At 39.9% G+C, this 17,634-nt stretch overlaps 1 protein-coding gene across 3 annotated transcripts in view; it reads right to left on the reverse strand.

Annotated features, from left to right (window-relative positions):
* Window positions 1-4,795: 4,795 nt before the first annotated feature.
* Window positions 4,796-17,634, reverse strand: part of Ergic2 (ERGIC and golgi 2) — a 42,871-nt gene continuing 30,032 nt past the window's right edge. For all 3 annotated transcript variants that reach the window (XM_059256407.1, XM_059256408.1, XM_059256409.1), the window contains exons 9-14: window positions 13,615-13,670; window positions 12,200-12,298; window positions 10,005-10,102; window positions 6,902-7,064; window positions 5,508-5,590; window positions 4,796-5,363 (exon numbers count right to left, since the gene is read on the reverse strand). In XM_059256407.1, coding sequence (XP_059112390.1) covers window positions 5,301-5,363; window positions 5,508-5,590; window positions 6,902-7,064; window positions 10,005-10,102; window positions 12,200-12,298; window positions 13,615-13,670 — 562 coding nt within the window. In that variant the 3' untranslated portion in view covers window positions 4,796-5,300. The remainder of the gene's footprint in view (window positions 5,364-5,507; window positions 5,591-6,901; window positions 7,065-10,004; window positions 10,103-12,199; window positions 12,299-13,614; window positions 13,671-17,634) is intronic.

Raw genomic sequence — 17,634 nt, forward strand, 5'->3', positions numbered from 1 at the left:
GTTTTTGTCTTCATGTGTGGAGCTGGGAAGAGGACGTTCCTGCAGCACCTGAGGCCCCTCGGACCCCAGTCATCCCAGTCACATGTTAATTGTATAATGTACAGAGCTCAAAAACAGAAAGTTAAGTTTTTGCTTAAATATTTTAAATACAAATACAAACCTTTATACATTCACAAATCCTCATATTCAAGCCGTCACCCTAGTCTTGCTCATATTTGAGATTTACACACACTGGACTGCAGGATCTCTGCATGCTAAAAACATGAAATATTCAAATAAGGTGTTTGGGACTTAAAAAGTAACCACCACACAAATTGCTGAAAACTACACACAGATAGTTAACGTGTATGTTTATATTCTGATGGCTCAAGTGTGCCCAGTACTGAGCTCTCCTCGGCTCCATGAGGAACATGTTGAGAGGGCCCTTTCTGGTACTGTTTCTGCAAGTCAGATTCAGGTCAGGGACTACTCTCCAGGTGGAAAACTCAACTCTGAAACAAAAGCACCCATGGGTCCCCCATGTGAGACATCTGCGAGACACTTCTGAGTCATGTGAAACACACCAGGTATGGATATAATAAAAATAGGAACTCAAGATAAGATACAGGATTGGATTTTTAAATTCTAAAAATGTACTACCTTTTGATCATTGTTTCATCAATCCAAGAACTCCAGGGATTTAATATTAGTTTGAACTTCTGATTAAATAAACTTCTGAATTACCAGCCTCTTCTCAGTGTTCTTTAACTGCTGACCACTTCTTCCCACTACTCCTCTCCAGGAAAAAGGAGATAAACTTAAGGTACACACTGATGCCACCTTTTCTTGCCACACCAATGGGATTGTATTTGCATGAGTGTTCTGTGGCATCACAAACATGGCACAAATTTATCTTGCAATGCCTAAACAGGAAAAGTAACTATGTGAAAGAAGTCCCCACCATTGAGAAATCCACCCCAGGACCAATTAACTATATGAATCCCAATATATACACAATAGGAAAAAAAAAAATCTACTTGGGTGCAGAGTTAAAAGTATAAAGGTACATGCTTGAAAAGAAGAAGTCCTGATAAAAAGGAGGGTTGATTACAACCAATGTCTTCTCTACATTTGAGAAAAATGCCAACATGAACCATTATATTTTATTCTATTAATATAGACTAGTAAAAACATACAAATAGGAAGTCTTGGAAATGTCTAGTCTGTACCCACATGATATTTGCTAGTGATCAGACAGCCACTAAGGCAACTAATGCTGACACACACCAGAAAAACGTCATACTTTTGTATTCACCTATTACCACGTCTAACTCATTTTAAATAATTTACAATAGAGGTAAACAGGGAACTCCAAAGAGTATTTGTCTTAAGTCACTGTTCTATTGTTGTGAAAAGACACCATGACCAAGGCAACTCTATTTAATGCTTCCTTTTATACTTAAGAGGCTATTATCATGGCAGGGAGCATGGTGTGGGAGCAGTACCTCAGAGCTACACCCTTATCTGCAGGCAGAGACTGGGCCTGGAATGAGCTCACCCTGTTGACAAAATTCCTCCAAAGCCATACCTTCTAATCCTTTCACACTTCCACTCCCTGGTGACTAAGCATTCAAATATGAGCTTATAGGGACCATTCCTACTGAAAGCACATTATTATAACACAACAAACATAAAAATTAAGTCAGATCTACTTTCTAAAATCATCAGTAACTTTTAAAATTCACAGGGCTCATGTGGCTACCTTTCTGAACTGTGGTCCTGCTGTCTTGGAACACTGAAAAGCAGTGTTGGTCTCTTATGTCCAGAGAAGTGTAAAAAAAAAAAGTTATTGGCTACAATCAGCTTTAAAAACATGGTTAAAAAGTTAATAAAACAAGCCTAGCAATAGCTAGGTTTTGGATATTATATGACAAAGTGTGGCTACTTCTATGGCAAACAGTGCTTACCTGGAATTAAGTTTAAGCAGAACCATGTATTCTGCCACGGAACGTTTTTTAGCATCTTCCCATTTTACCTAAAATACTGAGTCCTAGGGTCAGAGACGTGAGGTAGAACAACATGCGTCAACTCTAGAAAAAATACACTTTAATAAAAAGCAGAGCTGGTGGCGGGGACTTCTCAGCATCATAGCACTTGCAGAAAATATTCAGGACCCCAAATTCAACACCCAAATTGACAGGAGAAAAAACTTACAGCTATCCAAGTGACCTGTAAACAAGTGTTGTGAAAAACAAATCCAAAGAATTTCCACAGCATTACTAGTGATAGACGCAGGCCTGTTTGGCATCAAGCCTGTATTAAAGGGATCTCCCTGCGCCGTATGAGTTCTTTTAAGGTATTACATAAAGTGCACACATGAGTTACACTAAGAATTTTAGAATACTATTAGGAGACCCCAAACACTTGCTTTACTGACTGTAATCCCGTCAATTGTCTACAAACTCACTCATAGCTCATGTTTGTGCTATTTACATGTATGTGTACCCATGTGTGGAGGACAGCTGTCAATGATGGGCGACTTCCTCATCATTTTCCATTTATTTGTTCACACAGTGTCTCACTGAAACTGGAGCTTGTTGATTCAGCAAGACTAGCTGGCCAGAAAGCCCTAGGGACCTCCTGTCTTTACTCCCCCAGTGCTGGGACAACAAATGCATGCCACACCAGGAGGACAGATGCATGTCACACCAGGACAAATGCATGCCACAGCAGGCTCCATCATTATCCTGGTAGTGTTATAAAGAATCTGAGAAGCTTATACAAGAGAAGCTACAAGATTAAGTGGCATGCTGAATGCTTTAAAGATCTCAAGGTTCTGGATCATGTATTTGTTATACCAAAAAAAAAAAAAAAAATGTATCTAAAGTACAAGTGTAGACAGAATTTTGAAGTAAAGGAGTTAAATGTAAATTTACTTCCTGGTATTTGAATGACAACACATCTATTAAAATATTACATCTTATATGCACTTTAAAGTTAAGACTGTAAGTTCTTTCAGATGACAAATTCTGATGATAATGAAATAGATAGCTTTTCTGTGTATCTGATAAAAAAAACAAAAAACAAAAAAACAGAAGTGTCCAATACTCTTCTAAGTTAAGAACAAGTGGATCTGCCATTCTAATATTGAGCCAGGCTATCTCAGGAGGTAGATAGTCAAGGGTTTAAACACTTGACAGTAATTTATTCACCTAGTTATTTACTGTCTTTACAGTCAAGGTATACAAATACAAACAGTATAAAAAATACATTTCAAGTAAATGAGGCCTCAGACTTAAAAATATTAGGATTGAACACATGCATGCACACACGCATGCACGCGCACACACAGACTATCTTAATAAAATTAAAAAGACTGGATTGAATAGACACTTGGGTATCCTGGCTCTAGGGATCCACAGGTATAGGGAAGGCTATGGCAGGTCAGAGAGGGATATCTGGCATGGGAAAAAAAACCCTGGTAAGGCCAAAAGTTCTCTCCACAAATCCTAATTGTAGCTGCCTTCATCACCCAAACAGATGGTCAGAATTTTCATTCTTTTACAGACAAAAATGTGACCCTGACGATTTGAAAATCAAAGTCTTAGCTTTTAAAATGGAAATTAACGGCAAAGAAAATTTTGCTTTGAACAAATTCCTGTAGAGTCAATTTTAATGGAAAAGATACATCCCAGTAAGATTTTAACGTGGCACGTAAAAAACATGGAAACAATTAAAAATAATTTTAAATCTTTTAAAGACATTGTAATACTGAAAGTAACTCTAAATCAGTATTTTCTTCCCTGAAATCTGACTGAATTTTCTAGCAGTAGACATAGAAAAGCAACATTCCAGTTCTTACTAACAAAATTCTTCTGGAGAGATGTTCTGTTTCTAGCCTAACTATAAAATTTAAGGGAATAAACAAAACCAACCAAACAAAAAGCCACAAAGAAACAAAAACCTCAGAGAAGACATTCATTATCTGAAATTTCCTGGATTATTTTAAAATTTAAAACATTATTACATTATTAGTCAGTTAACCCCTAATTGTTCTTAATACTGTGTATTTTAACCAAAAATTTTTATTTTCTACAAAATGCCATTTTTCATACACTTAACTGCTGCGTGCTTTGCTGCTGTCTCTCCACCTGATTGCCTACCCTCTTTCAAGAAAGCATTTTTTTTTTTTAATCTGTAAAAACATTCACTTGAAAAAACAGTAATTTGTGACAGGCCACACCAGAAGCCTCTATTGTTAGTATAGTCCTGGGTCTGACAGGGACGGAAACCCAGTCTTCTCCCTCAGTCATTCATCCTCCGGAGACTAACCGATGCTTATGCTTCTGCCCTCAAGCCTCCCAAGAGGAAAACCGGCTGGCACACAAAGCCAGCATTTTCTAACAGCACCGACAGGGCTCCCTCAAGTTACTTTAGCTTCATTAGTTCTGCCCAGAGCCCCAAGGGCAGCACTTTGTTCCTGGTCCAGTTTTACAGTGGTGCCTACGCTGCCTCACCCATCTGCTAGGTATCCTTTTTTCAACTCCTCACAAGCATACTTTTCTTCCCCTCAATATTTTACAAATTAGTAACCTTTATCTTTTTAAACTGTGCTTTCTTCTCCCTGCAGTGTCCCATGTACAGCTGTGAGTGGTACCCGTTACATATCATAGCACTTATATACCTGCCCTTGGGAAACTTCACCTTAATCTCTAAGAATTGACCGTTAACAGTCAGGAAAGTCACCAACTGGAGTTCAAAGGAAAGCAGTCACCTTCACCAGAACCCAGTACTGGACAACATGGTCTTGTCAATATGGCTTAACATTAATATGGCTGTAACACAGGGCCAGCCCCTGTTTCCTTTATTAACCACATGAGCTGATTACAGTTTTTTAAAGTCTAGACTAGTTTTCCATATGTTTTACACATTTTATTCTGACATCTTTTAAAAACAAAAGGACGCACACGTTTGCATTTATCAATGCCCTTTTCTTTAAATACGGTCTCACTTCCGTCCTCTAGGCTCTGCTCTCCATGCTGTCCGTTTGCTGGGAGAGCATCAGAGGTGCCGTCTTCTCCTGGCACTCTGGCTGGGCCTCCAGTTAGCTGCATAATTTCTTCTAGGACATTTGTAACAGACACAACATATACAGGACGACTTCAGTTTGTTTTTTTCCTTGGCTGGTTTTTTTCCTTTTTTTAAATAAGCATGTTTCCCGGTTCTCATATTTTCTTTTCTTTGAATATATTGCACAACATTTTATTATTAGAAAAGGTTTTACGTTTCAGGCAAAAAGTTTCTTTTCCACCCAGGAGGTGCTAATGTGTATTATTTTCTAAAAGAGGTAAGTGGTTGTCTGTGTGGCCATCTTCAAAGGGGACCTAAGGGGAGGAGAAGAGAAGACCAGAGTGTTAGTTCTACTCTATAAGACGTCTCTATCACCAGGCTTTATGGGGGCAATCCTTTCTATTTAGACTTAAGGACAACAACATGACTAAGAGACAAAGACGTGCAGTATCACTTACAGAATGGACGGGCTTGTAGGATCCAAGTCTGAAACGACAGCAAATTATTTCCACTATAAATTTTCCAATTCCATGTAACATGCCTGTAATGAGTACAATAAGTTCAAATTTTTAATTAAACAGCTTTTGAAATTGCTATGTAAGACTAAAATACTGCAGATAACTGTAGAGGAATAGGTCATGGAATGCAGCACAGCAGCCTGCAGCTGCCTCTGAGGCTCAAACCTCGAGAGGGTTGGATTTAAAAACAGATGTTTTATCAAAATTAAGTCACATACATAACTCACAACCCTGACACAACCTTTTCAAGACTTTCTCACATAACTTTGCAAATAACATAGATTTAAATGAACTAAAATAAAGCATAAAGGGACCTGCATAAGAAAAGCTGTTCTCTTGTTCTAGAAATATGAATCAAAACAACACAGGGTTCCAAGAACATAACTTGCTAGCTCAGACTAACCAAGGGTTAAAGATGGATCTCTAAAAAGATTCCAGAATCTTGGGCTAAACCCAAAAGCACTACTGATTTAATCAAAATGCCACAAAATACGACTTCATACAGTATATAGGGAAAGAAATTTATTTACATCTGTGATGCTTTCTGGGCATTTGCTCATTTAACCCCATAGCACACTTACAAACCAGTTACATCTCAGAAAAGGTAGGGCCTGGCGGTAGTGGCGCATGCCTTTAATCCCAGCACTTGGGAGGCAGAGGCAGGAGGATCTCTGTGAGTTTGAGGCCACCCTGGTCTACAGAGCGAGTTCCAGGACAGGCTCTGAAGTTACACAGAGAAGCCCTGTCTCGAAAACAAAACAAAAAAAACCCCAAAAATCAAAAAAAGAGAAGGTAGGTGAACCATCTAAGGACTACCAAGTCAATGGCAGAACACGGATTCCATTCTAGCTGTGTCTGTGAATAACACCCAGGACACATGTGGCTTACCACATTATCTTCCTGTATTACTGAATCTGTGAAATAGGTGTGCTTACAGGATAGGAAATATATTTTAGAGTTTTAGAATTTAAAGAAGTCTCCAAATATTAGAACATGAAAATGTGTATATTTTTTGCTGTCTTTTAATAGAGGCATTACTTTATGTATTTTTTTTTTTTTTTGTGTGTGTGTGTGTGTGTGTGTGTGTGTGTGTGTGTGTGTGTGTGTTAGGCCTTGCAAAAGTGAGGAGGGCCTTCGAACGCTATGGCATACTCCATCAGTGAAATATCTTCCTAACATCTTAAGTTTAATAAACACTTTTAGAAATCAGATAAAGAAAGCAGGGCATGGCCACTAGTGCCTACAATCTCAGTGAGAGACACATAGTAAGAGTTCATCTCAAAACAAAAAAAAAAAAAAATAAAGGGAAATTAGACAAAGAAATGAATGTTAACCTGTTGTTGAAAAAATTCCTCCAATAATACCACAGAGTCTTACAAAAAACTGCCAGAAAGGCATGTGTTCCTCAGTGACTGTCACCATGAGAGAACTGAGATCATATTTCATAAATATTCCGGAGACTCCGTGGCTGCCTGCAGCATGGTTAATGATGCGTTCCTGAGAGGAAGGGGAGAGGAGGAAAGAGAAACAGAACGCATGTCATGTGGGTACTAACATACATGCTTTATCAAGGTACAAATGTACACATAACACCCTACTTTCCTCAGGGTGAACAACCCTAGAATTTAAGCTCTTCAGAGACAACTACCAGTGTTCTTGGTAGGGTATGCTTTTCAAAGAATAACCTTGATCCTGGTGTGGTGTTGCACATCTGTAATCCCACACTAGGAAGCAAAAGCTGGAGGGCCATGCATTCAAGAACAAAGCACTGTTCCGAAAAGAAAACTGAATTCAGAACTATTCTTAACTATGTTTGGAAATGGTCATCTTAAACATACCAGTTTATTCATGTATTTACAACTAACCAAGCAATAAAAACCAAGTTTATATTGCAACATGCTCTTGTATTGTTTCTTTGCAATTACTTCTTGTCATCTTATTTCTACTAAGCTGAAATTAAACTGTAAGCATTAGAAACACATACACTGTGGTAAAATCCCCTCCCTTATTACTAACACAGAGACCTTATAAATGAGCCACCAATCAAGTTTCCAACAGTGAATTCATGCAAAAATTCTGATGTTCATGTCGAAGGCATGGAGATCCTATGACCACCTACAATAAAGCAAGCTATCTTGTGGATCAGGACATCCAATAACATTGGAGAAGACTAGCAATGATTAAACTGGGCTTCCAAAACTGACAGTGGCCAGCTCCTCTCCCTCCCTGCACTGTAAAACTCAATACAATGATTAATACTTTAGTCACATATAGCAAACACCCCTTACACAACAGACTTTTTTTTTCTTTTTTATTTCATTTCATATAAATTCTGGAGATAATTTCACATTCAAATACTATCCTTTTTTATAGTTGCATATCCTGCTGGGTAGATTTATAATTTGAGCTGTTTCTAGTCATCTACCACTATAGCACCACAATGAATAACCTCATACACGCAGTATTTTTCTTTTTTCCCCCACTGTATCTTGGAAAAGGGTTTCTAACACAAGGATAGCTTAACAGAAGCAATGCACACACCAGTTTGAAAATGTAGCCGGATTCTCTATAGCCCACAGCAATTCTATAATCCTATACATCTTCTGGCTTTGCCCAAAGCATTGCCAAACCTATACAATGTTTCTTCCCAGGTGTCTGTCAATACTGCTGGTGAGAAACATCTTCCTACCCTTGTAGAAATGTTGGAAAGTACAACACGTACTTACCTAGTTACTGTGCATGTGTGTACACACACACACACACACACACACACACACACACACACACACACACACATATACTTATAAATACATACCTGTGTTTGTTCCCTGAACCATTTGAAAAGTTAGACACTTAACATTTGCGCTCTGAAATAACGTAATTAAGACAACTAAGGGGAACCTTGTTCCCACTGAGGCCTTAGTTATTATCAACTGCAGCATTATCACATGAAGAAGGATGGAATGGAAAGCTCTCACATGCCCTGGAATTCATTTGGACACCAGCTTCTGAGTATTACCAATTTCTTTTTCTTTTTTTTTTTTTCAGAAGGACAGAGGCTGTGGCAGGCTGGAGAATGGCCTTCAAAGACATCCACACCCTAATTCTGGGACCATGAACATGTGACCTCTGTGGCTAAGGGACATTGCAGGCACGGTTGTCAAGGAAGATTCTAGGTTACTGAGCATAGTTTGCCACAGGGTCTTTGTGAGGAGGAGGCAGCAGGCTCGCGGAAGGGGCTCTGTGACCATGCCTGAGAACTTCCCCAAACTGATTTGCAACAGAACATTATAAATATGATGGCAGGAAGTATAAATGCCTCTAGATTCTGGAAATGGCTGGGGAAGGGCCCTCTAGAATCTGTAGGAAACACAATCCACACGGACCTCCAGAATCACACCCTGGCCTATATGCATTAGGAATTTTACACTGCCGTGATCATCACTATGTTTCCATCAACGTGTCCCAGCAGCAGCACAGAACCAATACACAGGTGCTGGTGCTAGCAGCTGCCCTGGTTTTGATCCGATGGGCTGTTTCTTTGATTGACTGCTGTTCCTCTTTCAGCTGGTGTGGCCCTGGCTAAAGAGTGATTGCTGTAGAAGGAAGGAGGGCTCCTAAGAGTATACAAAATAGAAAGGTAGCCACTTCGGGCGTGGGGGTGGGGAGCCTTTAGTTCCTGGAAGTGAGGCAGTTCCTCTGTTCTCTCCAACCCAGCACACATGTTGCAATGTGGTGTCCTAATCTAGACCTCTGCTGTGGCTTCCACAGTCAGGCTGGCAGGGCAGCAGAGCCACAGATGACCATGACGAAGGCATGAGCCATGGCAGTACCCCTGAATATCAAGTGTATTTAGTGCTTCTCCAAGTCATGGCAGACGAGGGGATAGGAGTATTAACAATTTCAAATTTGATTTATAATAATGAAATACAACCTAGAACAGACACTGTTCAAACCTACTCTTCCTCTCCATGAAACCATTAAGACCCATCTACCTGAGGCTGGAGAGCATCCTTTTAATCAGACCCAGCTGCATTGAGGGACTAGCTGAGGAGCAGAGTTTGTGCACATTCAGCGAGGAACACTTACAAAAAACCATCAAGAAACCAGAAAACCTGACAGTAGAGGCAGATAGGAGCTGCTTACATCAATAAAGAAGAATATACAAATCGAAATTCATAAAGTAACTTCTGCCATCATAGTTTAATTTGTAACAGAGGCATGGCCAATATTTTTTTTTAATCTTTTTAAGCTTTAGAACATGCACACTAATACCCATTTCTGGTACATTTTTGCTTAAAATGTTAACTCATTTCAAAACTTCTATAAATTTTTAAATGGGGGGGATGCCTACTAAATTTCCAATCTTATCTTGCAATTGGGGAACCACAAAAAACATCCCTCCCTCAATTATCTTAGCAATTAGGACTCACTTACCCTTTCTGTCACAGAAAACTGATGGGTGTCAGCTGAAATCTTGTATGTGTGTAGCTTTGTTGGCACAACTGTAATGAAATATTGGAACATCTGGTTGTCTATAATAAAAACAAAATATGTCTTCTCATCAATCTGGTAGCAATAGAATACTATCAAATCTACTCTTCTTTTAAATATGACAAACTTGAAATTTAATATTACCATTTGCTTTAGTATGCAGTAGATAAACAGTTTTAAAAGAAAGAAAAGCTGATAACAATATACTTAGGACACAAGAAGTGAGGGGGTGCCCATGCTTGATGTAATAAGTAATTTTAAAAACTGGCCATCTCCTGTGGCCAGGCAAGACTACCAGTGGAGGGACTGGGACACCAACACAGCCACATAACCTTCGACCTACAGTCTGTCCTGCCTTTGGAATATGCTGGGGTAAGGGTGGCACAGAGATTGTGGGAGTAGCCAATCAATGACTGGTCGAGCCTGAGATCCATGCCATGAGAGTGAGCCCACCTGACATTGCCTGAAGTGCCAGGACCCAGAGGCTGGATGGCCCAGAGAACCAGGATAGAACCAAACCAGACAGGAGGAGAGGAAAAAAGTCAATACAATGATACCTAATGATATTCTACTATACTCATAGATTTGTGCCTAGCCCAACAATCATCAGAGAGGCTTCATCCAGCAACAGGTAGAAACAGATGCGGAGACCCACTGTCAAACATTAGGCCGAGCTTGGGGAATCCTCCTGAAGGGGGAGAGGAAGGATTGTAGGACCCAGAGGAGTCAGACACAAGAAAACCCACAGATCAACTAACCTGGGCTCACAGAGACTGAACTGACAACCAGGGAGCCTGCATGGGATTGATATAGGTCCTCTGCATGTATGTGACAGTTGTGTAGCTTGGACTTCTTGTGGGACTCCTAATAGTGGGAGCAAGGGCTGTCTTTGACTCTTTTGCTGGTTTTGGGGATCCTATTCCTCAGACTGAGTCGCCTTGCCCAGCCTTAATACAAGGCGAGGTGCTTAGTCTTGATATGCTACGTTTTGGTGATATCCATGGGAGGCCTGCCTCTTTCTGAACAGAAACAGAGGAGTGGGTGGGGGAGGAGGCAGAGTGGAGGTGAGGACTGGGAGGAAAGGACAGAGGGCAAACTGCAGTCAGGATGTAAAACAAATAAATATTTTTAAAAAGTGAAGACATTATACTCATATTTGGTAAAACAAAGCCCAAGTTAAAACACACAAGGTGTGCAGGTGCTCATATGCATTAGTTCAGGCACTGACAACCATGAATGGGACTTAAGAAGGCAAAGGCAGCATCTCTTCAGAGTAGAAACATTGCTGAAACCTAGATGTCATTGCAACAGTAACCGTAGTTCTCATGTCTGCTAATCTTAAATATATCAGTAAACTGAAGTCGAATTTGCCAGACACTGAAAGTGACATTAGAGCAAAAAGGTAACTAAACAAACTGTTCAGTGATTGATGTTCAATCAAAGGGTCAGTTTATGGTCACCGGGCATCACCACGGTTAATGTAAGTTACAAAAAAAATAATCAATGTCCAAAACCAAACTCACATGTAACACAAGCTTGTAATCCCAGAAGGATTGCTATGAGTTCAAGGTCATTTTGGACTACATTGCTACTTCCAGGCCAGCCTCATCTGAACGGTAAAACACTATCTCAAAATAACAACAAAGTCACCTGAAAACAAGCTATGCACCACTTGCTATAAAACTAAGAAAATAATCCTCAGTGCTTGAGTAAGTAGAGGCTTAAAAACAAATGTACATGACTGCTGTGACACCACACATCTGATTATACACACAACACCACTCCACTCTGGAGTAACTCTAGGTTTCTTGAGTTGGTGACATTCTGCAGGGAACTTCCTACAAAAGCACACAGCATTCTAGAGCCTTGAACCTGTGACAAGAAAACTTCTTTCTCTGGTGACTGTGGAAAGGACAGTTACACCATTACCACCAACACATCAACCCTCTTGTCCTTTTAATCTTTTCAATCTGTTGTAGGACTTACTTTTTAACATTCTAATCCCATTCACTTCTACCACATACTCAGCAGCCATTTAAAGAATAGCTTCACAAGATAGGAGTAAAAACACATCAATATTAAGGTTTTAAGAGCAACTTCCTGTATGTAAATTCTAAAAGCAATTATTAAATACTCACGATCTACAGCAATCTTTTCAGTTCCATCCAAAGGATTAATAATTCCCGGAACAAGCTCTCCAAAAGACAAATGATCTATTCTGTGAGAAAAGTTGTAAGCTAAGATAAAAAGATAAAGGTGGAGAAATTATATTACTCTTTAGAGTATCATGCTACAGGTGGTTTTATACTCTCACTTACTCTCAAAGTCACCTAAAACTTCAAGCTTAATAATACTTAAAACAGCATGTTAAGAAAAACACACAAAATAAGCAAATCCTGATAAAAATGCTGCCTCAAATCTTATGGTTATATATAAATTAATTTCTATTACATGCTCTATTTAATCCTGATGTCCAAAACATAAACTTTCTTGATTCTAAACATCGTATATAAACAAGGCCATGCCAATAAAACACATAGGATGATGTTAGTCAAATACTGAAAATGATTGCAGATATTTTTAATATACACCATTACTATGACCAACTGATTTTTATAGAATTTATTTTGCTCTAAAAGCAAAGTTTAAAAAAAAAGTCTTGCTTGGTACAGAGGTACAAGCCTGTAATCCCAGCACTTGGAAGGTAGATGCAAAAGGATCAGCTGTTCTAGGTCACCCAAGGCTATCTGCAGTCTTATATTAACCAGGCCACATGAAAATATGTTTCATTCAATTCTACTCTTCAGAAACACTTAAATTTTACAATAATCATTGTACTGAAGTAACTGTAATTGTGTGTGTGTGTGTGTGTGTGTGTGTGTGTGTGTGTGAACACAATTGTATCTGAATCTACAAACTGAGGTCAACTTCAGATATTGTCTCTTTGTTATTGGATGTGTACTGAATGACACAAAGCACTCCTAGGTTCCCTCCTAACTTCAGGGATTTCTGGGCAGTGAACAAAGAGAAGTACACTGAATGTACCGATAGAATAGATTTGAAGCAATACTTTTAATTTTTTTCTCTTCTAGATGGATACCAAGTTTTTGTTTCTTTTTGGATATCAATTTTTAAACAGCTTACTTTATTTGTTTGGCTTTTGCTTTCTGTGACAGGGTCCTTCCGTTCACTGACATGATACTCACTATGTAACACAGGCTAACTTCAAATTCATGGCAATCCCCCTGCTTAAGCCTCCCAAGTGCTGGGGTAACAGGTGCCGACACACTTAGCTAACATTTTTATTTACTTATTTTTGAGACTGAATCTCACTATGTAGTCCTGGTTGGCACAGAACTCACAGAAATCCACCTGCCTCTGTCTCAGGGTTGCTGGGATTAAAGGCAGAAGGCATGTGCCAACACAAGAGTCAAGTTCACCTTTAAAGCTCTACCTTGTGTTTGCACTAAAACAAATGAAAAACATACACACACAAAATTAACTTCTCTTGAAAACTTTTCTACACTGAAACAAAATCTCAGAAATTGCTCACAATCATGGTTGACAAGTGCTGCCAAATGTGCATGCCCTCGAGGATGTGGGATTGCCCTGCAAGGAGGAAAAAACAAACACATAACTAACAAGAAAGCTAACCTTCCCTGCATTTAGCAGCCTGTATCTCAGCAAGGCAATAAGCTGAGAACTGCAAAAAGCCAAATGGAAAACATGTGAAGTATTTATGAGCCCAGATGATAGAAACCAAGGGTATTACATGGTCACATAATGAGAACACCATTTCATAAACAATTATCAATGAAACACAAAACCCTAATAATTGAGTTCATTCTGTAGCTCACGTGTGCTTTCCAGAGAAACTTCTTTGCTCACTGAGGTTTAAAGTTGGTGTTCCTAATTTCAAAAATGATCTCAAATGTGTGTGGTAATGACCTAAAACATTTCACATTTCCTCTCTGAAAACACAAATCCATAAGCATGTTTCAACTGAGCCCATTCATTCCCTTGAAGACATTTCTAGAATACTATTAAGAGTCTTCTCTTTATATTTTGTATATCACAGACCAGTAATTTCCAACTTAAGGCAGTGCCACACCAACTCCAGTGTCGTCCATGTGACATGAACAATTATGTCAATAATAGCAGACGGGAGATACGTGTCCCACGGGACTAAGCTCCCTGGAGGTCCCTGGCAGAGTGCCCGTGTTATGCCTCCTTCTCAAAGGAGACATGCTTCATGGATCATGAGCTCCCTGGGCTATGGGTTCTGTATAACTGCTTTTCTGATAATGTTCTAATTAATCTATGAAGCACAGCCAAAATTAATGAATGCTTGGGTTGTGAACTATGGAGGAAAGGGGAAGCTGGACATGGATCTTAATCAGATATAGCAGAATGAGCTATTTTTTAAGACACCAAGCTGCTAGATAAAGTATAAAGGTTCAGACACTTCTAGGGAATGAACACTCACCCACTAGGAATCCTTTAGGAATCCCAACTAAAGTGATTTATGGCAGAAAACATTATCTCATAGGAGGCAGATGGTGGGCCCCTCTGTTGAGGAAGTTCAGCAGGGGAAACTTAAAGACTACAGCAGAACCCCTTCCCCTTACAGGCGTAAAAGTACAAGAGTCCATATTCCAGCAGGTAAAAAGGTTTTATATTAAAGAGATATGTGGTGGAGAACTGAACAAAGACTTAGAGAGGGTCTGCAGCATCCAAATTGGCTAAGTAGGTCATGAGAACCAGAAAAGTAGAAGTGGATAATAAACTAGCGAGCGGCTGAAATAAAGATGAAGGACACAGCTGCAACCGCAGGAAGTCTACACTAGGGACTATACTAAGTTTAAAACACACAGACTGCTCTTTGGGTCATAAAGTTCTTGTGAGTGAAGGGATATGTCTAGCGCCGATTAGTAATTGTGTGCTTGCTATTTTTTAAAGATGATGTAAATGAATTATTGCCAAGCTCTTGTTGTTCCTTGTATGACTTGATAGTTTTCTTTTCTGTATATAAACTACTGATTTGCAGAAGTAAAATTGCAGCAGATTCAAACCACTTCTGAGTGTGTTGTCTGTCTGTCATTCGCCAAATCCTTGCCTTCCTGACTACCCAAGCCCTGGTTCCCTTACGGTCGTGGTACGCCCGATGGGCCAGTCCGTGGCAAGGCAGAATTTCCTAAACTGCCCAACAGATTTTTAAAACTTCCTTTGTACTTGCTCTGGTATCTGACAACTGGAACCACAGTCTGAGCTGAGACATGCTAGATATGAGACTGGAGGCCTTGATTCCCACAGCAACTTCCGCATCAGTCTACTGAAGCTCCAAAGGCTGGAGGAGCCATGCAGAGCCACCACACGTTACTGCAGCAACTCTGCCACACCACCAGTTTATATGTAAATACTGTTTTCCCTGATGATTTTAGGTTAAATTTATTACAAAACATTCTATCAAGCATTCACAAAGTTTAATATCTAAAGCACTGAGCAAAAACAAAAAATGTAATAAAACTTTGCAACCGCTCAAGCATCCAGCTGCTGCTGTACAGAGGCCAAACTGGAATGCTGAGCTTTTATTTTTAACAAAAGTCACAGAAATGAACAACATTAAGTTCACAAGAGCAAACGGAATGACTGCTAGTTAACAACACATTTCAGCAGATGCTACTTCAGGCTGTGGAACTGGAGGTCTCACTTGTTAAAACAGTCTTCTCTCAGCTATTTAACACAGACTATTTACAGACACTAATTACAGCATTATTTTCAATGAAGCACTGATTCGTCAAATCCACTAAACAACATGCAGCACCTATGCCACACAGGATCACAGGAGGCCCAGCCTGTCACCTCTTTTGCTTTTTTAAAATATATATGTTTGATTTTTAATCATATATGTTTATGTGTCTGTATGTGGGTATATGCATGTGAGTGCAGTACCCTTGGAGACCAGAAGAGGGTGTCAGATCCCCAGGAGCTGAAGCTACAGGTGGAGTGTGAGCTGCCCAATGTGAGTGCAGGAAAAGAAACGCATCTCTCTGTGGCAGCAGTAGGTAGCACTCTGTACCACCGAGCCATGTCTCCAGCCCTATCTTGCTTCTTGATTGACTACTGGGTACTAGGCTCACTGTCCTCAGTTGCTGAAGCACTTTCTCACTGAAGCTAATGGTCCAAGGCCAACCTGCCTATAATGAATGTATGTCTTCAGCTGCTGCCATCAAACACACTTCACTAACCTAGAAGTACAGGATCTTTCTTGCTTGGCTCACCAGTAACACATGCAGACACTTGACTGTAACTTCATTTTTACTTAGAAATTCTACTAGACATTTTACTTTAAACTTTCTAATTTCCTGACGGCTGCTTTTCTATGAAGTTGGGACTACTGTGATGAGTGCTTCGTCAGCCTAATAGTAACAACATACATTGTGTTCTTTAAGTGCAGCCACAGTGTCACTATAGTTATCACAATATTCTGTACCCAACTTAGATGATGATTTAAAAGTATGACAACTATGCCGGGCGGTGGTGGCGCACGCCTTTAATCCCAGCACTTGGGAGGCAGAGCCAGGTGGATCTCTATGAGTTTGAGGCCAGCCTGGTCTACAGATCAAGATCCAGGACAGGCACTAAAACTACACAGAGAAACCCTGTCTCGAAAAACTAAAAAGTATAACAACTGGAGCCTGCTGTGGAATGTTCTGTATGGCAAATGTGTTAATAAACAAAACACTGATTGGCCAGTAGCCAGACAGGAAGCATAGGCGGGACTAACAGAGAGGAGAATTGAGGGAACAGGAAGGGAAGGGAGAGACTGCCTACAGCCGCCACCAGGACAAGGAAGATGTAAGGTACCAGTAAGCCACGAGCCATGTGGCAAAGTATAGATTAATAGAAACGGGCTGAATATAAGAGTAAGAGCTAGACAATGATAGGCCTGAGCTAATGGCCAAGCAGTTTAAATAATATAAGCATCTGTATGTTTATTTTATAAGTGGGCTAAGGAACTGCCAGGGCTTGGCGGGACCGGAAGAGAAAATTCCAGCTACAGGAGCCTGGTTTTTACATGGTAATATAATAACTAAGTGCAGCAGTGTATGACACTGGCACCTGCCCTGTGGTGCACCAAGCAACACCACTGTGCACTAAGACCATTACACAGTCAGGTCAACTGCTCCACCCTCAGTATGACACTGTAACGTAAAAGGGTCCTGTAGAAACAAGTAAGCATGGCTACCTTTCAATAAACTTCATCTCTTGGGCAGTAGGGGAGTGAGACAGAATCTCACAATGTAACTCTGGCTGGCCTGGAACTCACTATGTAGACCACACTGGCCTCAAACACAGAGATCCACCTGAGCATTGGGATTAAAAGTGTGTGCCACCACGCCCAGCTAAAACTTCACTTTTTGAATGCAAATCTGAACTTCTCTCATTAATGAAAAAGGTAGTAGGCTGCATCTGGAATCCATTCTGTCATGTACTTACTTGTGATAAGTCTTTGTTCTCTCTCAATTTTAGCCTGTTCTTTATTCTTTTGGTACTATTAAGAATAACAACT

The sequence above is a fragment of the Peromyscus eremicus genome, chromosome 3 (genome assembly GCF_949786415.1).
Source record: "Peromyscus eremicus chromosome 3, PerEre_H2_v1, whole genome shotgun sequence".
NCBI classification, from domain to species: Eukaryota; Metazoa; Chordata; class Mammalia; order Rodentia; family Cricetidae; genus Peromyscus; species Peromyscus eremicus.